General features: G+C 36.9%; 1 protein-coding gene across 20 annotated transcripts in view; it reads right to left on the reverse strand.

Annotated features, from left to right (window-relative positions):
* TENM1 (teneurin transmembrane protein 1) overlaps positions 1–25,595 on the reverse strand; it is a 780,745-nt gene that overhangs the window by 524,665 nt on the left and 230,485 nt on the right. For all 20 annotated transcript variants that reach the window (XM_058536663.1, XM_058536660.1, XM_058536662.1 and 17 more), the window contains one exon: positions 17,558–17,838. In XM_058536663.1, the coding sequence (XP_058392646.1) occupies positions 17,558–17,774 (217 nt within the window). In that variant the 5' untranslated portion in view covers positions 17,775–17,838. The remainder of the gene's footprint in view (positions 1–17,557; positions 17,839–25,595) is intronic.

Genomic DNA, 25,595 nt, shown 5'->3' on the forward strand with positions numbered 1-25,595 from the left:
CTAAGAATTGACCAGTGAGTTTAGCAATGTGGAGGCCTTGGTGATCTTGACAAGAGCGTTTGCTAAAGATGTCAAGGAACTCTAAGGCTTAGACATTAGAAAAATTGTTAACCTAAATATTGGATTTCCTGTAGATATTAGTAGAGAATGAAATGAGGAAGACCTTGATGCAACAATCAGACACTGAAAAACACCTGTCAACAGTCTGAAGATTGACAGACCACTTTAATGAGGTAGAAGAAAGGAGAAAACAAAAGTCAGATGGTACGAATTTCAAAAGAAGAAAGGCTGTTAAACTGAAAGCCTTGGAATAAATTGGTTATCAATGAGGAAATTACCTCTGGCTCAGTTAATTCAGGTAGTTAGTACATAATGTTAGAAAGAATAAGGTCAGGATTTGATCTTCATCCTAGATAGCCATACTGACAAAGAAAAGAACACTATCGCATGGACATGGCATACCCTTTAGTCTTGCACAGCCCTCTTGCAAACAATATTGGTCTGATGCAAATCACAGTGGATTCCTGACGTTAAAGTGCAGAACTAGGAAAAACATGCAGATATTTCTAATGGTAGGTAAGGAGCATCATCTTCCGTTATGGACCCATTTGAACATCAACTACTATATTTGATGAATGATATTTTATATATATAGTATATTGATTAAGACCATGACCTTTAGTGTCCAGCAGACATATGTTCAAGACTCAGCTGGGCCACTTCCTTGATGTGTCATCTTGGGAAAGTTAACCTCCCTCTCTAAGCCTCAATTTTATCACCTGTAAACTGGAGATTATAAACGTGTCTAAATGTCATAGGGTTGTTTTAAATGTTAAGTGAGATCATGATTAGCACAGTGTCTGACATATAATAAATATTAGCTCTTATTATTCTTGAAAATGGAAAAGCATAAGGATTTATTTGCTGAAATAGAATTGTTTACAAGGTCCTACCCTGCCGTCTTTGTTAGTCTAGAAGCATTTTTCTGCAATAGTTTTCAACTTTACTTTAAACTTGGAAACTCACCAGAGACTGATTTTTGTTTTGTTTCAGCTGTTCAGAAGTCACCTATGAAGTTAAGCCTCTTATGTGGATTAAGCCAATGGCAATATTGATTTGGGCTTTTTATGAGCTACCAATTCTAGTTATCATAACCTTTCAAGGAAGAAAAAAACTCCCTGAGAAGATTAGAAACTCTTCCATTGTCACTCTGAGTAGACTAGATTGTAAAATAGTCCAGTGGATGCTCAGTTAAGAAGGCCATCAGGATAATAAACTAAAGAGGGATATTTCCATTTATTCAAACATTAATAGAATGTACCTTCTATACTCTACTAATGAAGGAAAGTGTTCAGATTAATTTGTTCAACTTTTTAACAGTTCCTGAGCATTCCCAACATAACAGACCCATTAGTGTGTACAGAATTTGGAATAAATATGGGTGTGCAATAATAGTAACTGAAATGAGATTGGATCACAAAACGTTTCAAATGGATTTGTGACATGAAGGCAATGGAAGGTGATGAAGAATCCTACGGGATAAGACTCACTTGCTGTTGAACGGTCACTAAAACTCCATCCTTGAGGTCAATGCCATCAGGAAGTAGTATCAGAGGGAGTACACGTTCTAATGCTGAACTACTTTGAATAGAGTTTTCAGAGACCTACAGTGTAACAAAAGCCATGATGCTTTTGGCCGATTATAGCAGAGTAAGACTCTTCTAATGCAATTAGTTAATGGACATGACTACAATACTGAAAAAGATGGATGTTAGGAATTTGATTTTCATCAATACTCTTTCAGGATTTAAAATTTTTATTATCTGGTGTTAATCATGTCATTTTTAGCAAAGACATTCTTGAGAAGATTTGAACTGAAAACCATTGTCTGGTGTTTCACAGCAGTTTAATTGGAGGTCTTACAACTATAGTCACTATGACAGGGCTAAAAAGTTTGTTAAGCCTGTTCCCACCATTGTGCATCCATATAGTTAAGTTATAGCACAAGTGCATGGGGGTTTATAATCCCCAATGAAATCACTCTGGCTGGTCTGGATATAAGATGCTCCCTTATTCCCACGGATAAAGTTCCACTTCATTCATTTTCATGTTATTTCCAGTGACACAATTTCCTAGATCCTAAGAATGGGCAGGAAATCACTCTCTGAAAATGGCTGTAATTGGCATTCTATGAGTTGAAGGCACTGTGAAAGGATTTGACAATGGGGAATAATATCTGTGTCCCGCAGTTTTCAGAATGACTTATGTATACAATCTCAGTTGATCCTCTGTACCACAGTAAGGAAATATTATCTTCACTCTACATAAAAGGAAACAAAACCTTGTAACAGTTATCTTATTAAAAGAAAAAATAGTTTTGAGCACTTGCTATGTGGCAGAGTTTACAGGAGTAAAAAAGACGCAGTTCCTGTCCTCAAGAAGTTTACAGTTTAGTTGGAGAAACAAACAAGTTAATAGCCAATTACAATTAAGGGTGATTGGTGCTATGGTAGGCGTACATACAGAGTGCTGTCAAAGCACCTAGGAGGGGCATCCAGTCAAAACTGCACAGGAAGAAGGAAGGCTTTCCAGAGCAGGCAGTGTCTAGATCGAGACTCAAAGGCTGAGAAGGACCTAGCCAGGTGAAGATAGAGGAAGAACAGCTTTATAACAATGCTTCAGCCACAAAACAAAGCTGGTAGAAATGAACCCAGGGTTACACCAACATTTGGAATCAACAGGAAGAATTTTATCAGGCCCCAAAACATTAAAGAAATGAGGGACCATGCTTTTAAGGTTTGTAAAGTGGTATAGCTGGATGGCGCGCACCACGAAGGAACAGGCGTTTAGTTTTATTGAGGTTTGTTGGTTTTTAACATAAGGGTAAAGAGTTTTAGTGGTGCAGTGGAGATTGAGGTTTGCGAGTGTGGGATAGTGAAGTGTAGGTCCAAGAGTGTGGCTGATGGAGAAACAGTGACCTCAGGGGACAGTCATGTTTAAGACAGGTTGGAAGGTGTGAGGAACCACCTGAGAGGGTTGTAGTTCCGGGAAGGGCAGCCCAAGGCTTCATTCATTCAATTCAATTCATTCATTATTTCAGGAAAATATTTACCAAGCACTTATTCTGTGACGACATGGTGCTAGGCTATTAAGTAAAAGAGCAATTTGAACTCAAAACTGCTGTTAGTTCAGTTTTCTTTCTATTACATCATCCTGAATAATTCATCAACAAATACATCAAAGATACTCAACTTTTTAATTCAATTTATAAGTATTTGTTAAACGCCTGGCCCACTATGTGCACAATACTGCACTATATAAAAGTGTCCAGTTACTGGCTAATGGTGTGTGGTTATATTCCATGATCTCCAAGGGCAGAACAATTTTATGCTTAGCAGTAAACATTGTCAAACACTGGAAAATGGTAGACATTTCTTCAGGCCTTTAAAATCAATGATCAACAAATACTTATTGAATGTTTCCTCTGGAAAACAATGATTACTGAGTTGAACCCTGGTGAGACTTAAGGGTATATAGAATGAAAAATTTAAATTGCTATGCTAACGTTGGGAGAGAAAAATCAACACACCACACTATCACCAAAGCTTGGTGATAGGACTGCAATAGGATCAAATTTCATGTAATTTGTAGAGGGATAAGTATAGTCCGGTCCTGCCTGAAGGTGTGTTCTCTGAAGGTCCTTAGTAGCCTTGTGATTCAATTTTAAGTGCTTTGAACTTTGGTTGGGAACTTGAGTAATAAAAACTGCTTAATTGTGTTGCTTTTACAGCTTCTATTTTTTTAAGCGTTATTTTAGCAAAAGTTCAAGTGTCTTACCAAGAGAATGACTTCATGAGAGTCTGTTTAGTTTGCTGAAAAGGTAACTTTCTGATAGCACTCTTGATGAATCTGGATGTCATATAAGATTACAAATCCCAGCACAACAGCCCTTCACAATGTTCTTATGAAGGCAGAATTCTAACAACATAGGTTCCAAATTTTATTATTAAAATGTGAATTTTAATCCCACAGTACATAAATAATGAAATTAAGAGTTACAAATATACATTTTAGATCATCTTATTAGTACAGTACTACCACAATTAACAGAAATCTAAATAATAGGGAGACTCATTTAATTGAAATATCTCCCTTTCCGCTCACCACTGGCAGTTGGCATTGATAAGAATGAGCCAAATATCAACAATACAAAGCCACCTCCAAGCTTTCAGGTTCTTGGTTTCTACATTGAGGCCATTCTTCAATAGTTTCTACATCTACAGTCTAGTACAATAAAAGTGGAAGCAACTGATCAGAATAACACCTTCCTGCATACATATAAAGTCTTAAGCCAATTCCACATCCAAATCCAAGTCTACAAACTAAGACATGGAAAAAAGGACACTCATACAATTTAGAAAGCTTTTTGTCAATGAATTTTAGGCTAACTGTCATTAACCGCAAAAGGTTATGAACTTACACTTCAATTGCATAATCATTTTATCTAAACTTGTTTTTTATGGTGTGGCAAAGACTACAAACCATTTAGACAAAGCATCATACACTAAAACTATCAAATACTTTTCTATGAAAAGTAAAAATGATATATAGCAATCTAGGTGGCCAATATTCCAATTTGAGCCTCTTACAAATTTAATTTACCAGAAGAGAATGCTAAGTGCTATACATTTAATAAATTCATTTGTCCAATAAATATTCATTGAACATCTATTATGTGCCAAATACTGTTCCAGGCTCTAAAGTTAAATCCAAAAGCATATTTGCAGAAAGATGGCACAGCCAGCCCAATTGTATTTTTAAGTCAAATTGACCAGGTATGTTCCACGGTCCATTGAACAGATACACTGGCCCCGCCAATCATAGTGTGAATTGGAAAGAACACGCCGACCTACAGCCTTGGCTGTGTGTTACAGTTAGGATGCTTCAGAAATCACCTTTAGTGCTATGTATGCAAGAGGTTATCTGAGGGAAACAATTGAGAAACGCATAGCTTGCCAGCCACTAAAACTTGCTGAGCATACCTGGGGCTTACAGTATTTGAGGTAGGAAGTTACAGGAGAAACTAAGAAGACCTAAGTGTCCAAGTATGAATTTTAAATGCTGCTCCATATACTTCTCTTCTATTTTGCCTCTCCATTATTATATACAAGTATGTCTTGCTTAAGAAAATGCAATCAATAGAAAAAAAACTAGAGAGCGATTCCATTAAAAATTGATCCACTTCATTGTTTCTTTAAATTATACATATATAAATTATATATATAAATATAAACTTATAAATTATAAAATGTAAATTATATATCTATAAATTATGGTGATCACGAAATATATAACATATATATGTGTATGTATACATATAAAACATAAAATAAAATTTTGCATTTCTTGGGATTCTCCCATTTTTCAAAACCACACATTACTTTTTTTCCAACTAATGAAAGTGATTTTGGACCATATTTATTGATTAATTTGAGACATGTTAGCATTCAGACTCGTTGTATGTCAGTGTGATAATTTTTTTAAATGTTCTTGAAACTCAGGATTTGAACCATTAATGAGGAGACATAATTGGACTTTACTAGCGAAGCCTTGTAAATGTCTCCGTTAAAGCTAGAGAAATGAATCTTAACTCAAACCTTTAAATTCTATGAAAGGTTTGGGTGTGTCCTTACTAATTTTTTTTTGCCTTTGAGCTCATTTCTAACTGCTTTCTTACATGACATAAAAGACACAAAGGGTCATTTGCTCAAACAGTTAAAGACTCAAGAGTAATAAAATTAAATACTTCATGTGTTACAGGAATCTTTGGCACCAAAATAGCACTGCATATGGTTCAGTTTATACTGACAGGATAGCAGAATCCTCAGTTTTTGGTATAAAGGCTTCAAATGAGAATATTTCCAAGGTTCCAGGGGATTCGAGATTTATCTTCGGTCACCTCTAGACCCTTTCAGAATTATAATGAGGAAGAAAAGTGTTGAAAATAAATAGAACTTATTTGTATATGGAACTAGTTCTGCATCACAGATGACCAAAAAAGCAGAATAATAGTTTTCCGACAGGATGACTTCCTGATAGGACATGTTGGCATACCTCATAGTCATGCCTTTGCAGACATTTAAAACTGCTTTAGACTGTTCACATAAATATAAAGCTATATTTTGAAATTCTGAATCTTGCTCAAATCTTTATAATAAAAGAGAATCAACGTGTAACACGGACATAGTCTCAATCAACCCTATGAACTAAAACCCTTTAAGACGTCACAGTTTCCCTGTTATCTATTGAACTAAATCCAGGCCCCTTCACTTCACTTTTTAGGTTTAGCAACTGCCTCCTTCTATTTTTCACCAACCTCCTATTTTCATCAATTTTCAATAGTGTCTCTGCTTCAGTCATGTCATCTATCATGGTGATCATTCAAATTATCTGATTTACCCTTGTCTCTGGCCTTTGTGTTAACCATATAACAGATGGGTCCTAAAAAGTTAAAAGGAAAAGAACAAAGCTTTGTTTCCCAGTCTTCACAATCTTAGAGCTATATATTCCCTTTGATTCTGCCCTGTAGTTGAAGCAATTAAAAAGAGGAACCAAATTATTTACCTAAAGGAAGATACAGTAGTCCCCCCTTATCCACAGGGAAGATGTTCCAAGACCCCCTGGTGGATGCCTGAAACCGTGGATAGTATCGAAACCTATATATGCTATGTTTTTTCCTATACATACATACTTACGATAAAGTTTAATTTATAAATTTGGCACAGTAAGAGATTAACAACAATAATTAAAAATAAAATAGAACAATTATAACAATATACTATAATAAAAGTTACCATAGATCTTAGCAACCTCAGTATACAATTTTTTCTTTCCTTATTAAGTCAAGAACTTTCACCTTTTCACTTAAAGGAAGCACTTTATGGCTTCCCTTCAGCATATCCAAATAGCCAGCAGCATTCCTCTTGCGCTTTGGGGTCATTATTAAGTAAAATAAGGGTGACTTGAACACAAGCACTGCGATACCATGACAGACAATCTCATAACCCAGACGGCTACTAAGTGACTAGTGGGCAGGTAGCATGTACAGCATGGATACACTGGACAAAGTGACGGTTCATGTACCAGGTGGGATGGCACAAGATTTCATCACATTATTCAGAACAGCACGCAATTTAAAACTTATGAATTGTTTATTGCTGGAATTTTACATTTAATATTTTCGGACCACCATTGACCATGGGTAACTGAAACCACGGAAAGCGAAACCGTAGATAAGGGGGAACTACTGTAGTTGCTTTGTTTCCCAGGGCATAGTCATCCAGATGACACTTAGCCAGGGAGCCTGTCTTTTCCTTCTGAAATTATATAAATCTTCAAAGGAAAATACACAATTCCACCGAGTAAACAGTTATTTAAGAAGAGAACACCAGACTCATTCTCCATACTATGGTGTAAGTTTTATTCTAGATTTAGGAGAAGCATTAAAGGGTTCAACATAGTATTAAGCAAAGTGGGCTCAGGGACAGACAGTAGAAATGGAATGAGAGTGCAGAGGCAAGAGATATTTTCAGACTGAGAGCAAAAGGCCATGTAGCCTCAGAAGCAGCAAGGCAAAAGAATTGAGAAAATGATCTAGCTATTCCTGGATCAAGAATGTCCATCAACAAGAGACAGATGGTCAAAGGTAAAACCACACTTGTGTAATAGTCTGTAATTAGTTGTAACTGTGTATTGTTTCATATAGTTATTTTAAGAATCTATATAGAAAATTATTACCATCAAATTTAGCCCTACTAGGTGAATCCTACCATTTGGTAATGAATTGGTTATCTAGGAAGTGATGAATTGTGACTGACTGTGGCTACCTATACTCGTAGCTAACTGATGAAGAGGAAAGGGAGAGTTTTACAGAAATGATGACAGAAAGGACACTTGAAGGTACAACTTCTACACTGTATCACTGTAAATACCCTTCCTCCATTTTTCCACCTCTCTGGCTCCTTTAACTTCTCCAAAACCAGGTTCCAAACTTACCTGTAGAATATATATTTTTGCACACATCAGCATAACTTGAAAATATCATTTGTATGTAGGAGAGTGTTGCATAAATGTCTATATAAGGAAATATTGCCTCCCTTGTTAGAAACAAAAGCTAGGCCATCTGTGGATTTAGCACTGGGTGGAAAACTCCTTAGTTGATGATGATAGTAGCAAATCAAGGTGACACAATGCCAAGGGAAGGTGAAATTCAGGGGCAGACTTTACTACCTGGCGGCCTCTCACCTCCAACATACTTGTAGCTTCTCCTTTTAGTGCTAAATCTTGGAATATCTAAGTTGCATTAACTAAGGGGAGGTGAAATTCCCTTAGCAGAGAATCTTAACCCACGGTCCATGAATGCAGAAGGACTTCAAGGGCTTCCTGACACCCTCAAATGTATAGAAGATACCTATGTGCATTTTTTTTCTGAAAAAAAGATTCAGAGCTTTGATTAGATTCTCAAAGCATTCAGTGGTCTCCCCTCCTCTACCCCTCACTGTGAAGAACCATTACTATGGGCATTGGGAGGTATTTAGGAATCTTCAGAAGAATGGTATGATCTGATTTGTGTTTTAGAAAGATTACTGGCAACAACATGGAGAAGAGTCTGGATTTTCCTTTTCATTAGAAGAAGAAACTTTAACACATAAAGCACATATCTTGTCTCCCTTAAATCTGTTACAGAGTGGTACCCCCAAAATATAGAACGTCCTACTTCAGTTTGGCACTCAAAACTGTTTGGAAACCATTTTTCCAAGTGAGAATGAATACTTAAAGCTCATAGCACAGTGTGGACATCATCTACTATCGCTGCGCCTAATAGTATAGTGGAAAGTATATAGGCTTTAGTCAGAGAGTCATGGATTTATATCTCAGCTCTGCTGCTTACTTAAGCTGTGCAACTCTATAAAACAGGGGTCATGATGATTCTCTCTCTACATCATAGTTGTGATAAGGACTAAATAAAAACTAAGCATGAGTTTTACTACACGCTTAGCAGAGTACTTGACACATACTGGTCAATAATATTTATTGTCATTAATATTCCCACATCTCCGTCTTCAGTCCCACCTCACGTAAGCTCCAGATATGTATGTTCCACTCCCTCTTGGCCTAGTCAAAAACCTCTCTCGTTACTCATCGGAAGCTTTTGACTTGACCCACACTTTCAGCAGATAACCTTGTATCTTCTTTATCCAAGAAAATTGAGATTACCAAGACATCAACTTCAACTCTTGCCACTCCATTTCAGAACTTACTTCCTGTCTTATAGGAAGCATTAAACATTCCCCTTTCAAAGACTTTCCTTCCACCTGAGATCCTGAAACATTCTCCAATAGAGCCTTATTCCAGTCATTACATTTACTTGCATTTGCTCTTCAAACACTTGTGATTTGGTGTCTTTCCCAAGATTACTGAAAAAGGCAGTGGATCCCTGTCTTAGATGCACATTGGGATCCCTTGAGGAGATTCAAAAAGTGCCCACTCCTGGAAATTCTGATTTAATTGGTCTGAGGAGCAGTCTTGGCACTGGGATTTGTAAAACTCCCCAAGTAATTTTAATGTCCAGCCAAGGTGGAGACTCTCTGGTCTAAAGTCAACAATGACCTTCTAAACTGCCTGTTTTATTGCCTTTTGTCAATTTTCATTCTAATTGTTGATTCTGAAGTGCTTGACAATATTAGTCACATCTTCCTGCTGGAGAGTCTCCTCTCTTGGCTTATGTGACACCCCTTCCTTTTGATTCTTCTCTGACATTTCAAGACCACCTCTTTTCTTCTGACCACTATTTTAAAATTCAGGTGTTTCCCAGGGTATCATATTTGGCTCTCTTTATTTCTGACCGTACATATTCTCCCTGGATGATCTCTTCTACTCCCACAGCTTCAGGAATCACCTATTTATAGATGACTCCAAATACACACACACACATGCATGCACACAGTGACACCATTTCCATGAACTCAAGATATGAATTTAGAGCTCTCTATCTCTGCATAGTAGTTATGGCAGCGGGCTCTGATGTCAGCCTGCCTGGGTGCCAATGCCAGTCCTATTACTTACTACTTCTGTAATAATGGGCAAGTTACTTAGCACCTCTGTGCCTCACTTTACTCATCTGTAAAATGAGGATAATAATGATCCCAATCTCATGGCATTATTGGGAAGATTAGATAACATAATCCATCTAAAGTACCTTACTCAGTGCCTGGTGCTTAATAAATGTTATATATTTCTCTTATAATCATTGTTATCATTCCCCAAGCAGGGTACATGGTTCTAGCTTCTAGACTCTCGTAGTACTTTACATACATCACTATTATAACGTCAATCATATTGCATCACTGTTGCTAGTTTATATTTGCCTTCCCAACTGCACTTGGAATTCTTTCAGGGCAAAGACTGCTTCTTATTCATCTATATATCTTCAGAGTTTAACACAGAACTTGGCACAGATAAGCAGGCCACAGATAGGAAATAGGTTTCATATCTCTTGCCAGCCCTAATTGATTGACAATGCTTGCATGGAATGCTGTGTTGATGAGGAAGTGAGTCTGAAGTTGGGCTCAACAAGAAAGAGCAACATGATTTGATTAGGGTTGTCTACCACGGGATGGGTAAAGGGAGCAATGGCACAAGTGCCATGGACATTCCATCCCAGTTTCAGGTGTTATATAAACGTTTATTGAATAAGTTTTCATGAACAAATGATACTGGCTGAAAGACATGAGCCAATTGGAGTTGTTGCTAAATAACTTAGTTTTCTCTTATAGTTTAAGTTCTTTCGGGGAAAGTCATTATAGATTTTTATGCTAGAAACTTGTGACAAGTAGAAGTGTAAGATGATCACAGCAGAAAATTCATTACATGTGATGAAATGCTGTTGAAATTTTCATTTTATAGGCTTTGTTACATTATATACAGATTCTGAGATTAGGAGTTCTTTCAAGATTTTTGTAAGAACTGTTATGCAAATTGTTTCGATATAAGCAAACAATGGGTTAAACTACTGCTAATTGCTTGAAATAAGAATCTAGAAATGTGCTTTTCAAATTTGGGCTTCTATCTACTCCTTGAACCCGCAAATGGTAATGCTGCTTGAGCAGCTTCTGCGATGGGATGAAGTTAGTGGCTTATTAGCCTGGGACAAGGAGTGGAAAAATAATAGTCACTTGTGTCTATTTATTTCAAGATGAACTTCATCCATCTAGCACAGTACCTGGAACACAGTTGACACTAAATGAATGTTTGATGCATAAATAAGTGAAAAAATGGGTGGATGGATGGGTGGATGAATAGGTGGCTGGATGCATGGATAGATGGATGGATGGATGGATGACAGACAAGCTTTGCTTCCATGTAATCTTGGTAAATACAAAGTGGCATTTTTAAATTTTTTCCACCAGATGGCGATAACGTGAGATTTAGGCTTATGTTGTAATACAGAAAGAGGAAAACAACAAACCAACCAAACAAAAATCGTATTAGGAGAAAGAGAAGCCACAAAAGAGCAGGTTAAGAAGGGAGAAATGAAATGTTTGTGTCCACTGAAGTATCTCAGGAATCGATCATCTTGTGGGATTTGTAATAAGTCCTCACCGTGCCTCCTTTTTATGCATGGGTGACTTTTCATTCATAATTACTTTTCAGTAAAATGGCTATGTTCAAAACCAATCTTATCTATTATAAAATTATACAGCAATTCTCATAACTAAAATTATCATTGGTTTATATATCCATATATTTATATTTTCATTTGTCTTATACTAATTTCTTAGTTAATTGATGCCTCCCTGGGAAGTGAGGCTGTTTGGGAACAACTGCTAGCCTGTGTGTCTCCAGCAAATCTACCCCTGCTATTAGACCTGCCAAAAATCATATAAAATAAGCTTGCCTAGGGCTCATTCATCCTGTTAGTAAAGAATTGTGAATAATATTAGATTAGTGCCCATCCCTTAATTCGAAAGCTTTTGGAAAATAAGAAAATCAGTTTTAGAGTCCAGCACTCTGTGTGTATATGGTGGTGGTGGGGGGATGCTGCTTTCTTGGCAAATAAACATGAGAATATGAAGATACTTTCATACGGAATAAAGTATTTCCTCTTATTAATATTTCTCCAAAACAAGCCCTGAGCTGGATGACACAGTAACCCCCCTAAAAAGTAGAAACAAACAAACAGACGCAGGAATATCTCATTATAAATTATACAGCATATCATCTGCCCTTTTCCAAAGATAATCAGAATGGAAGGGCTCTTTAAACCTCCTTGTAAACCCCTAGTCATTGGAACATAAAGAGGCTGGCAAGGTTGTTAGGGAAGGAAAGGAAAGGAAACTAACATTTATTGGGTTCCTAAACACTTTTACACTTATGATCACAATTAATCCTTATCACAACCCCATGATGTAGGTATGGGAGGCAGTGTAGCATAGTGAACAATGGGAACTTTGTAGCCATTGGCTCAGTTCCCAGTCTCACACTCACCACTTCACAGCTGCAAAGACTCTGGCAAATTATTTCTTTCCAAGCCTCAGTTACCTCATCTGTAAACTCGGGTAATATCTCATATCCCATAAGGTGTTTATGAGGAACAAATGTAAAGCACCTAGCAGAGTCTTGGAACAGAGTAGGTACTATTCAAGATTTATCATTATTATTACTTTTATTATTGTGATTATGGTATTGATGATGATGATGATGAAGTCAATTTTGCAGATGAGAAACAGGCTCAGAGAGCTGAAGTAACTTGCTTAAGGCTGCACAGTTAGTAAGCTTGAAAGGCATCCACCACAGTGTCTGACACTAGAGCAGGTACCCAATCAACATTATGTTCACTTTCTTCCTTCCTGACTTAAAACTCAATGATTTTCTGAAAATTTTATTCCTTAAAAATAACGAGTCAGACTCAATGCTAGCTAGGTTGATGCAAGATACTAGCAAGGACATGTATTTGTGAAAATTAGGAACATTTTCTTTTACTCATAGGTGGTAATATATGGAATAAAAAAAAAAGAGGATTCCAGACCTCACAAAAAGGATGATAATTGGGTCCACAGTTTTGCCTAATGTAAGATAATTCATTTCTCCTCCAAAGAGGTACATATTTTCCCTCATAGGTGTCTCTAAAACTCAGCGAGTCAGTGGCAGATATGATACCAAGTTTCCAGACTTTATACTTTATACTTCATAATTTAGTTTATATAAGTCACTGCACCGAAGAATGGTGCTAACTAAAAATTTAAATACAATAGTCCATCCTTATCCTCAGTTTCGCTCTCTGTGATTTCAGTTACCCATGGTCAACTGCGGTCCAGAAGCAGATGATCTTCCTATGGACCTATCCTCAGAAGGTCAATAGTAGCCTACCATTACATCATAATGCCTACATCATTCTCTTCACTTCACCTCATCACATAGGCATTTTATCATCATCACAAGAAGAAGAAGAGTGAGTACAGTACAATAAGATATTTTGAGAGAGAGAGAGAGACCATATTCACATAACTTTTATTACGGTATGTTGTTATAGTTGTTCTATTTTATTAGTAGTTATTATTGTTAATCTCTTACTGTGCCTAGTTGATAAATTAAACTTTATCATAGGTATGTATGTATAGGAAAAAACATAGTATATATAGGCTCCAGCAGTATCTGTGGTTTCATGCATCCACTGGGGGTCTTGGAACATATCCCCTGTGGATAAGGGGGGACTACTGTAGGTTGAAAATGTGTTTATGTCAGTTCATGGATGATAAATTCAGGTTTTTGTCCTCGGCCTTTTTCTAGTCTCACTCTACACATTCTCCATGGGCAATCTCATTCATTCCCAGACATCTCCCACTATAAGACACTGATGAACTCAAATCTACTTATATCAACAGTCCAGCTCTTTCATGAACTCTAGATACACATTTCCAACTGCCTGATGGGAAAATACACCTGGATGTCTCCCAAGCATCTTAAACTTAACATGTCCAGAAAGAAACTCATTCTCTTCCCTTACAAACCCAGTCCTCCCATTTTCCTTCTCTCGGTAAATGGATCACCATCCTCCCAGTTTCCTAAACTTGAAATTTAGAGTCATCCTTGACTTTGTTATCTCTTTCAAATTTGACAAGTAATCAATTACCAAATCCTATCAATTCTACCACATTAATATCTCTTGAATACATTTCTTCACTTCCATTGACACAGCCAGAGTTTAGACCTTCATTGCCATTCTTAGCCTGGGATAATTCAGTGGCTTCATAGATTGTCTCCCTGCATCTAATTTTTCCCAATTGCAGTCAACCTTCTACACTGCTGTTTACATGTCTACAATTATCTTCTACACTTCTTATCCTAAAAATTGTAATTCATCATGAATTTCTCCATCATTTGAATGTTGTTTTTTTTTGTGTGTGTGTGTGTGTGCTTAAAGGAAAAAAACAACTTCTAAATTGGGCATGCAAGACTTTTCATGATCTGGCTCCAACGTACCTTACTCTAGCCATACTGAAATTTTCGCCATTCCAGGCCTTTTCACAGCTTTATGCTTTTGCACCTGTTAATCTCCCCTGTTGTAATGTCCTTTTCCTACTAAACTCCTATGCATATTTTAAGACCTAGATGAAATATCACCTTTCTATGGAACCTGATGCCCCTGTGTACTTCCATAGCACTTTATCTGTAAAAGTACTTGCTACATTTAATTGCAATGATTTCTTTGATGTCTGTTTTCTCCACTACATTATGAGTTTCTTACAAGCAGAAACTATCATAGTCATCCCATCCCCAGCATCTGACTCAAAGCCTGATACATAGCAAGTGCTAAATCAAAACTTATTGAGTAGTAATACGTTGTTGAAAGGAAGTTAGGATGGCATCATGGAAGACAAACTTTCCTTGTCCCAAAATTCATTTTGATCACAATGCACAGAGACAATATCTGAGGCTGGCTAGCTCTTTATACTGACTCAGTACAAAATTGCTTATATTTTTAGAACTATCACCTGAAGTGCATTCTTATTTAAACTCACAACATATTAGGTCAAGCACGCTACACTCCAATCTCATAACCCACAGCTCACAATTGTAAGTTTATATTCTGTAAAGACAAACTTATAGAGAAACATTTTAATGGGAACTACACATTCTTAAAGCATAATAGAAGCCAAAAAAATTCCCATAGGAAAATATTTCCCAATTGCCAGCTAGGCAGAAGAATAAAATTATTTTATAACAAATTTACACAGTCTTTGTGTAAATTTTAATTGAATTTATTGAATTACTTGATGAATTACTTGAAAAGACAGGTACAAAATTTTTTTGTTTGTGTTGAAATGAATTACTTGAAAAGACAGGTACAAAACTTTTACCAATTATTTTAAGAGCTAAACAATGAGTAATATAGTCAATATGATAAACATTTAATGTATATTTAAATGTTAGAATAAATATCTTAAATCTTTTTAACTCAATTTAAAGTTTTCCTAATGTAAGTTTCCAATACTAATTAGGATACAGTAGTTTTCATTTGTAATAACTGCATTTTACATGGTCTGGGGTGGTACCTGAGAATTTGCATTTCCATCAAGTTTTATGGATGCTGCTGCTGCTGGTCTACATTCCATACTTTGAGAACCACTGATCTAGAAAATCAAATCTATTTTTTTTAATCTCAATATTGACTTATTCTTAAAAAAAGTAATCTGTGCCAATGTCAGTATTTAAAAAGCAGTTTTCAGTGCATGATAAGTATTATATTTCAGTTAATAGAAACTTATTCCTTAAATAAAAAACTATAGAGCACATATTATATGCAAAGTATTATAGAAAAATAGAGATCAATAAATAAATCATGATCCCCATCTTCATGGAGTGTATAATCTAGAAGAGTATATACAAATATAATAATAAGTAGTAATGGGTACAAAGAAAGCATCCTCAAAGTTCAAGGAGGAAGAGATCACATTCACAATGGAGTAGTGATGGTGGTATGGGGTGATACTGCAACAAAGGCTCTATGGCAAAGAAGCTGGTAAGCTAGGCCTTGAAAATGGCTGAATATGGATAAATGGAGAGAGTAGGGAAGAGTCTTCCAAGAAGAAGTAACAACAAGGCAAAGGGATTGAAGAGGGAGGAGGTGAGATGCAAGGAGATCAGTTAAGAAACAAAAAAACAGTCTAGGTAAGATATAATGAGAGTAGTGATAATGATAATGCAGAGGAGAAGATGGATTTGAGACATGTAGAGGTTAAATCTGCTGGAAGAGCCAACTGATTAGATATGGAAAGCACATATGGATGGCTGGGGAGAATGGGAGCATCATTAACAGATGCTGTGATGTAAGGAAGAGGAGTGGATGGGGGTGTTAAGATGATTGCTTCCATTTTAGATATATTGATTTCAAGTTGCCAGTGGGTTATTCATTTGGAAATGTCCAGCAGGTAACTGGAAATTTAGGACTAGACTCAGGAAAGAGGATAGGGCTGAAGATAAATATTTGGAAGTCACCCAAATAGATGTGATCACTGAAGCCATTTGAATAAAAGAGATTTCAAAGGGTGGAGCAGGGTTCTCAAATTTGAGGGTGCATCAGAATCCCCTGCAGGGCTTGTAAAACCACAGACTGCTGGGTCCCACTCTCAGCATTTCTGATTCAGTAGGTCTGGGGTAGGGCCTGAGAATTTGCATTTCTAATAAGTTCCCTGGGTGATGCTGCTGCTGCTGGCCCAGGGTTCACACTTTGAGAACCAGTGATCTAGACAGTCAAATCTATTTTTTGTTTCATCTCAGCATTGACTTATTCTTAAAAAAAAAGTAACGTGTGCCAATGTCAATATCTTTTATTCTATGTAGTTAAAATAGTGTCTAATACTGCTTATCTACCAATTGAAAAGAAATAAGGAGAACATATTTCTATCTACCTATTTTCTACTTGTTATAAACTGTCTTTCAATCCATAATTGAGAAACCAAGGCTGTCCAAAGGATATGCTCCACATTATGGCTGTAGCAGGAAGGGTTCCACAAATTCTTACTTTTCCTTAGGACTGTGCTGCTCAAGGTTTCAGCATTCTGTTAACAGACTTTCTGGACCCTTGTTTGGTGGTCTCCACTAACCTTTCTAAAGCTCTTTTAGAAACCAAATATTTATTTGAGACTTTTGTCCCATATAGGCAACAGCTTGAAAAGCACTTAGCTGTTTACTTTTCATCTTACTATAAATTATTTATCCTTCAGTCTGTAAATGGCTATTTGTAGGATTAGACAAATTTTGAATGCTCTGATAAGAGGATTGTGGCATCCAAATTCACGCATAATCCGTAAAAAGCACATGTAACCTACAACCTCAGCTGTGGTGGCATATGAAACAGATTCACTAAGCACGTGTAAGCGGTGCGAATTATTAACCAGTTAACATCAGCAAATTTGTTTTTGAAACATAAGTTTATGCACACAAGTATTCCCAAATGAGAAATAATATTAGTTATAAAAATCCAATAAAAACATACCTTGAGTAGATTTCTCTACTTCTTTCCTCTTCCTACTCTGGCTATTGTAATTCATCCTCAGTTCTTGGTTATACTCATGCAGAGTTTCTCTGGAGTTGTATGACTGTCTTGGTTTTCTTCCATCTTCACTCTCATCAGAAGAACTGGTATAAGCTAGATCCATTTCATGCTTGACTTTTGACAGAGGCTGGTAGGGTTTGCAGTCCGTTTGCTCCATCTCTGATTAATCAAGCTCAGTATCATGAAAAAAAGGAAGAGGAACTCCTTTAATGTAAGCAGTCCTGGAAGAGAGGAAAAAACACAAGCCGTCTTAGATTTGTCTCTTTGCAAGGAAATGTATCCGGCAGATTCACAATTGGTCCTGATAATGCTATCAAAGGAGTGGAGCAAAAGACAAACTAGGTGACATGAAGCTAGCCGGAGGCAATAATAATACTCTGTGTTACATGCATATATTGTCAAGCATTTAGGATTAAGCTGTAGGTTGCAGCATCAGAAAACACTCAGAGTAAAAGAAAGACAGCCTTCACAAATATTTGTATTGGAATGCAAATAAAGGACATTATTATTCTATGGTGTGCTCACGTTTTTAATGTTCAAGTCAGTGGTTAGATTAAAAAAAAACATTATAAGACTTGAAAGTGGCCAGGAGTACAAATATTAACCCAGCACATTCCACATTTGAAATGAAAACTGGTAAGAAAACTACATTCAGAAAAAATACATTCTTGACTCTGGTTTAATGTTGCATTTAAGAAAGGGGCTCTGAGGAAAGGAAGGATTCTTTGTGAGAAAGGCTCATGAAATAAAGTGTCCTTGAGGGGAGCTGAGCTCTTTGTGTTCATATTGTGGCTTTTGAGCCTCAGGCTTGCAAAGCATTTTTAATGAGTTAGGCAGTGGTAAATTTTTGTTCTCCATAGTACCGAGAGGATGTAAACAACACTTCTGGAGAGTATACTGGTATAGGAACAGCAGGATCTAAATCGGGTTTAGAAATAGAAATTTTAAACTTCATGATAAATCACTGAAAGAACCTCCCTTCCCCACAGAATGCTGAGCTAGGAGCCACTAAGGCTCTTAGGGCCAGTAGAGGCATTATCTGCCTTACTTAGCACAGAGAGGTTTGAGAAGATCAAATGCCATCCGAGATGTCCAAGTTCTCTGAAAAGTTTAAAGCCCTATACTTATTTTCATTCTTTACATTATTTTATCATCATTTTCATCCACTGCTGCAACTTTGCAACTTGGTCCTTTCATACGATGTTCAAAAAAACCTAGCTTGAAACCAAATGACTTTATGATTTTATTTTGCAGTGAAATGGACTCCTTTATTTTTCTTTAGCTCTTCACCTTACATATTTTCAAAGAAATCTACAGACATCTAGATGATGGCTCCTCTACCACGTACGATACCTACCTTTTTAAATTTCTATTGCATGTAGAGCAAACACACAGAACACGGAAATCACTCAACAAAGCTTGTGGATTGACTGATATGCATTCAGTGGTACATATTGCTTTGTAGTGTGAACAGTTTCACAAGTCGAAGTCTTATTTTCCTAACCAAATGTTAAGGTCCTGGAAGGCAGAATTTGAGTCCTATGATTCTGTATATCCCCTATACCACTCAGCATTACTCTAGGCACACACATAGTAGAAACTGTGGGAGATCAAGATTTGGCCACCCTGAAATATATCTCTTTACCTTGGTTGTTTTCTCTAGGGGCATTTGACCTCCCCCACTAACTGCCTAAAGAACTTGACATGGTGGCTCCTTCCTGGAACAGATCTATCATGATGGCTGTAAAGATAATGTAGGATAAATGTTACAATAGGATAGGCACAAACAAGCCCATCTTATCGGAAGTTCTGTCTCTCTGGCCACATTCTCTGGATGGCCCTGCGAAGAGTTGCCAGACAATCATTTACATTTATAAGGGAAATCTCCATTTGTAAAGGTATCTCCCTCTCTGTTTTGGGAAGAGGGGGGGATGGCCTCATTTCTAGGGGCTTATCAATGTGAAAAGTGAGGCCTTAAATCTGCATAATAACCTTACTCTTGTTTACTGTGCTTTAGTGGTAATCTCCTGTAACTGACTCTCCCCACCCCCAACATCCTCCTTTGTCGTTGGCTGAACGTGGTATTTAAGACGAAAATTTCTGCTATTGTGTTGAGAAACGCAGTGTCCCTGCTTTCTCCCATGTATACATGTTATTAAACTTAGTATTATTTTCTCCTGCTAACGTGTCTTGTTAATTATTTGGCCAGCCATAAGAACCTTAAGGAAAAGGGCAGAGGGAGATTTCCCCTCTTTCCCCGACAAAACTATTTAACTCCTAAACCTACAAATTCCATAAATGGTCTCCAGAGATACCTAGTTTGGTTTGAATTAATATCAGAGATGAGCATACTTGGAGAGAAAGCAGATAAAGTATTATAAATGAATATATGCTGATGATTCAACAACAATCTAATCTCATGCCATCTCATGGCTTCATATACTGTCTACACACTCCCAAATTTACAGCTCCAGCATAGGTCTCTCCCCTGAGCCACAGATTTGAATATCCAGCTGCCTACTCAATATCTCTACTTGGATATTTAAAAGGCATCTCAAACTTAATATGTTCAAAACTCCTGAGCTCCTGATTCCCACCCCTTCCCAAACCTGTTCCTCTCATAGTCTGCTCCATCTTGGTAAACAGCAACTCTGTTCTTCTGTTTGCTAAGGCCACAGACCTTAAAGTCATCCTTGATTCCTGTCTTTCACATGTAATCCTTATGCACTCTAACATACTAGCCTCCTTGCTGTCTCTGAAAATACCAAGCACGTTTCCACCTCAGGGCCTTTGCAACCTCCCATTGTAAACCACCAAAAAATGTCACTTCTCATCTTCTTTCCTGTTTTTCATAGCATTTGTCACCAAATGACACACTATATATTTTGCTTATTTGTTTATTGTCTGCCATGTATCTCTCCCCACTAAAACATAAGCTCAATGAAGGTAGGTATTTTTATCTGTTCTATTCATTGCTATATCCCCAGAATAAGAACGGTGCTGGCATATAGTGGACACTTGATCAATACTTGTTGAATGAATTGAAGAAACCATTGCCCAGCATTCACAAGAGGGGCTAGAGAGAATGTGGAAATGAATAGGCCATAGTCTCTGCCCCCAAGGAATTTAACAATCTTATGCAAGTGATAAATAAACAACTCTAACACAAAGCAGAATGAAATGACTCTTTATAAAGAAAGACAAAGTAATGTTTGAGCACCAAAGACGAAAATATTGAGAAAGGACTGTACTTGATTTAGCTTATTTGTTCATCACCAACACCATCACCACAACCACCGAAATTCCATTGAGCATCTATGTCATAAGGCCAATTTAAACCTCTTTCTTCTTAGGTTCCCATAGCATGTTCTTCAGAAGGTGGACAGATGTCTGCATTTTAGGCCTTGACTTTGCTACAAACAGCACAAATTGGGAAATGTACCAATACCAGACTTCCAGAGATGTATCTTTGCAGCTGAGTATTGGACTTTCACCCAGAAAAAGAGGCATCAATAAAATTCATCGAACTTCATTTCATCAACACATACAGTTCTTTGTTCATTAAAGAATGAAAGATTACCTAGTAGGGATGGAGAGTTATTTTCCACATAAGGACACTGATAATGCAAACATATCAATCAGGGATCTTATAATTAAAAATAACTTAATAAAATGCTTTCTGTTATGATATAGAGATAAATAGATATTATTTTATTTTCTAAAGCACACTTCCCCATCTCTCACTTGCTCCTTTAGTCAAGTTTGGTTCACTCTGATTGAGCTTAACCTAGCAGAGGTATGGCCAAAATAACACTCCCTCTTAAGCCTCAGTTGGGTATGAATTTACACTTATCTTAACACCACTCAAACCTAACATGTTAAATTTAAAAATGAAAAACATCTCATTTCTAATGCCTAATGTTGTGTTTTAGCAACTATGATCTATCATGTTAAAATCACCCTTATTTTTATGTATGGAAATCTAGACATTCTCTTTTCCCTCAGTATGTTTATTTGCAACATGAAAACTCCTGAGTGAGTGAATGAGAGAGAGACAGAGAGAGAAAATATTCCTGTAGCCATTTTGAACCATTCTTGAAGTTCTAATCACAGCTATTCACAGCCATGAATCAGCTAGGAATGTCACATCTATTTAAGGTTATTGAGTGTCCTTGGAAGCAATCCTCCTTTAAACCACAAATTGGTATAAACCAAGAGAAAATAATCCTTCCCTTCTCCGTAACCTTCAACCACAACGTCTTATCTTAAAATTTGTGTCAGTGGACCCAGATGGCAGAAGATACATTCCAGTTCCCTTTAGGCACACGACATGGAGGCACACATAACTCTGCGTGCCTAGAGCTGTGAAAATATACAACTGTGATATTTACTAAAGTCTTGAAAGGCAGAGCTTGACTTTACTCACAAACAGTTGGCTTTTTGAAAATAAAAAAGTGGGAAAATATTAAGAAAAAGACTAATATTTTAGATCCAACAAAGTTTGAAAGCACAATAATTCTGAAGAGATGTTGTTCCAAATACTCTAAGGTAAAGGATAGGTTTGTATTTGCTTAATTGACTTTTTCATTCAGTGGCCACCATGGCATCCTGGAGGTCCACTGACAAGCAAACGTTATTTAGACGTGATGATGATACTGTCAACTCACAGTAAAACCAAACGTACACACAATGCTATTCACGTCAAAGCAATTTTTTATTTCTCTATGATTTTGATGATAAACTTAAAAAAAATCAACTGTATTGGTAAAATGCATGCTGCTATGGAACAGAGTGAAAAACAAAAAAGTCAATTATCTTTGCTACTGCAGAAGATCCATTCAGATAGATCACATAGTATAAATCCAAATGTCACCACCTGTGGTTTTACCCTTGTGTTTTCCACTTTCTACTTGCTAACAAGATAAACTCCAAGGTGACTTCAGAGGAGACTCATGGAGGTTTATGTTTATTTCTTTAGTCATCATAAGGCTACGGAGAGACAACTTTGTATGTGGAAATCATTGGCCTTGGAATGGCAGAATTATCACAATAACAACAGCAGCAGCAGCTAACTCATATGGCAGTTATCAGGTACCAGGCCTAGCAAGCACTGTTGTAAGTGCTTTTCATATATTAACTCCTTTAATTCTTTTAGCACCCTATGAGGTAGGTACTATTTTTATTCCCATTTTATAGATTAAAAAAACCAAGGAAGAGAGCAGTTAAGTGACTTGTCTAAGGTTACATGGCTAGTAAGCTGTAGAGCTGAGATCTCAATTCATACAATTTGTCTCCAAAGGTCACACTTTTAATCACTATAGTCATGCACCACATAACAATGCTTCGGTCAACGATGAACCACATATATGACAGTGGTCCCATAAGATTAGTGCCATATAGCCTAGGTGTGTAGTAGGCTATACCATCTGGGTTTGTGTAAGTAGACTCTATGATGTTTGCACAACAACAGAATCACTGAACAATGCATTTCTCAGAACACATCCCTGTCCGTTAAGTGACACGTGATAGTACGTCACATTGTCTTTCAGGAGAACACCGGGCAGAGTGGCCTAACGTACATCACCTCTCCTCTCTCAGGGCCTCTAGTTTCTCTAAATGTAAAATAAGGAGATCAGATTATCTCAAAGAGCTCTTCCAGCTCTAAAATCCCATGATTGTCTATGAAATTGAAGGAAAGCTTAGATTGATTGGCCAAAAAAATGGTGGGTATATTCAAGTCCAAGTTTCCATTATTTATCATTCCCCCTCCCTTCCTCTCCCTTCCCTTCCTTTCCTCTCCCTGTCTCCAACCCTCTCACACACATTCCAGTCTATTATAGGGTAGTTTAACTAAAATATTACTTGTGAATTTGTGGGTCTGTGTATATATCTATGCATTGGGGATAATCTCCTTATCTCTTCCTCTATCCTGTTATTTCCTTTCTATTTCTCATCCTTAATCATATATACTGTCCTCTCAAAATGGAAAACTGCTCCTGGTTTACCCTCAGCACAGACAGGCCTGTCCTACTCACAGAAGCTGTTTATAGGTTGGGGCCTTCACCAACAAGGCTCACTCGACTCCCGAAGAAAAATCAAAGGGTACATAGGACATTGCCCAAGGAGAACAGGACTTCATGGCACAAAAGACAGGGGAAATGAGGCCACCAAGTACCTGGAGAATAGTTAGCAAAAGGAGATAGTACTCTTTGGAATTATCATAGTAATTTTTCCTCAATAAAGACCTTTTACATGAATGCAGATTGACTGATTCAGAAAACACTGTACTTACTTAGGAAGCCCTTAACAGGAATGTGGCCTATTGGCTGATTCTTCTCTCACTTTTTTTTGCTTCTATTAAGGAAACAAGTAATGAACTGTTGTGGAGGGAAAAAAGCTATAAAAGTGACACAATCACTCGAATCTTCACAAAATTGAGGGAGAAATCTTCCCCATAATACTACCAGCTTGTAAGAGTGACTGCTGTCATTCCGGTCCATTTCCTTCCATTCATCACATTGCTTCCTTCACTCTAGATATTTTTGCACGTTTCTACAGAATTTCTGTAACCATCATTTTTAATAGCAATGTAGAGTGGATGTACCATAATTTATATACCCATTCTCCTATTCTTGGGTATTTACATTCTTCCCTCCCCATTTGCAAGTATTATAACTGAAGTCATACAAAGATAACATGAACAAGTTCAATATTTTTTATTATTTCCTTAGGGTAGATTCCAAGAAGATGAATTAATGAGCCAAAAGATTTAAACATTTTTGTGGCTTTGGGGGATTGTAATGATTTACACTGCCATTAGCAATGTGTGGGAACACTCTCCTCTCATTGTACCCTCGCCAACTTTGAGTATCATTTTTTAATGTCTATTTGAAATAAGTAAATTAAAGGTATCTTCTTCTTTTAGTTTGCATTTCCTTGATTATTAGTGAGGCTGAATTTTTTCTGCATGTGTTTGCTAGCTCTGTTTCCCTCCTTATGAACTATTCCTGGCTTTCGTGCATTTATCTACTGGGGACCTTAGTGTGTTTCTTAAAAAATTAAACCATATTGGTACAATATAACAATAAATTAATCCTTTGTCTATAATATTTGCTGAAACTATCTTTCATAGTCTGTTGTTTGCCCTTTTTATTTTTGTCCTTTTTAGATGAATGAACATTACACTAAGAGGAAAGTGGGATCACCGGCTGCACATAAATCAACTGTTTTAGAAAAACATGAGAAACTTGTTAAAACCAAGAGCTTTTCTGAAAACAATTTGTTAGTATCTAATTATTCAGCAGCTGTTTGATTGACTTCATTTATTCACAAAATAAATTATAGTTTGACTGAATTCTATTAAAAAAAAAAAAACATCAATTTGTGTGTGAGGAGAGCCTAGATAGGTACCTAAAGCCTAAAGCACTAGTTTGACTTTGCCAATGAATTGGCCAGTTATTTTGGTGTCTCATGGATATGTGGGAGATCAAAATTTGGCCACCCTGAAATATATCTCTTTACCTTGATTGTTTTCTCTGAAGGACATTTGACCTCCCCCACTAACTGCCTAAAGAATTTGACATGGTGGCTCCTTCCTGGAACAGATCTTCCATCTGATGGCTGTAATATAATGTAAAATAGATGTTACAATAGGAAAGGCACCAACAAGCCCATCTTATCAGAAATTCTGTCTCTGGCCACATTCTTTGGATGGCCCTGCGAGGAGTTGCCAGACAAACATTTACATTTATAAGGGAAATCTCCATTTGTAAAGGTATCTCCCTCTCTGTCTTGGGAAGAGGGGGGATGACCTCATTTCTAGAAACTTATCAATGTGGAAGGTGAGGTCTTAAATCTGCATAATAAACCTTACTCTTGTTTACTGTGCTTTAGTGGTAATCTCCTGTAACTGACTCCCCCACCCCCAAAATCCTCCTTTGTCATTGGCTGAAAATGATATTTAAGACGAGAATTTCTG

The sequence above is a fragment of the Diceros bicornis genome, chromosome X (assembly GCF_020826845.1).
Source record: "Diceros bicornis minor isolate mBicDic1 chromosome X, mDicBic1.mat.cur, whole genome shotgun sequence".
Lineage (NCBI taxonomy): Eukaryota > Metazoa > Chordata > Mammalia > Perissodactyla > Rhinocerotidae > Diceros > Diceros bicornis.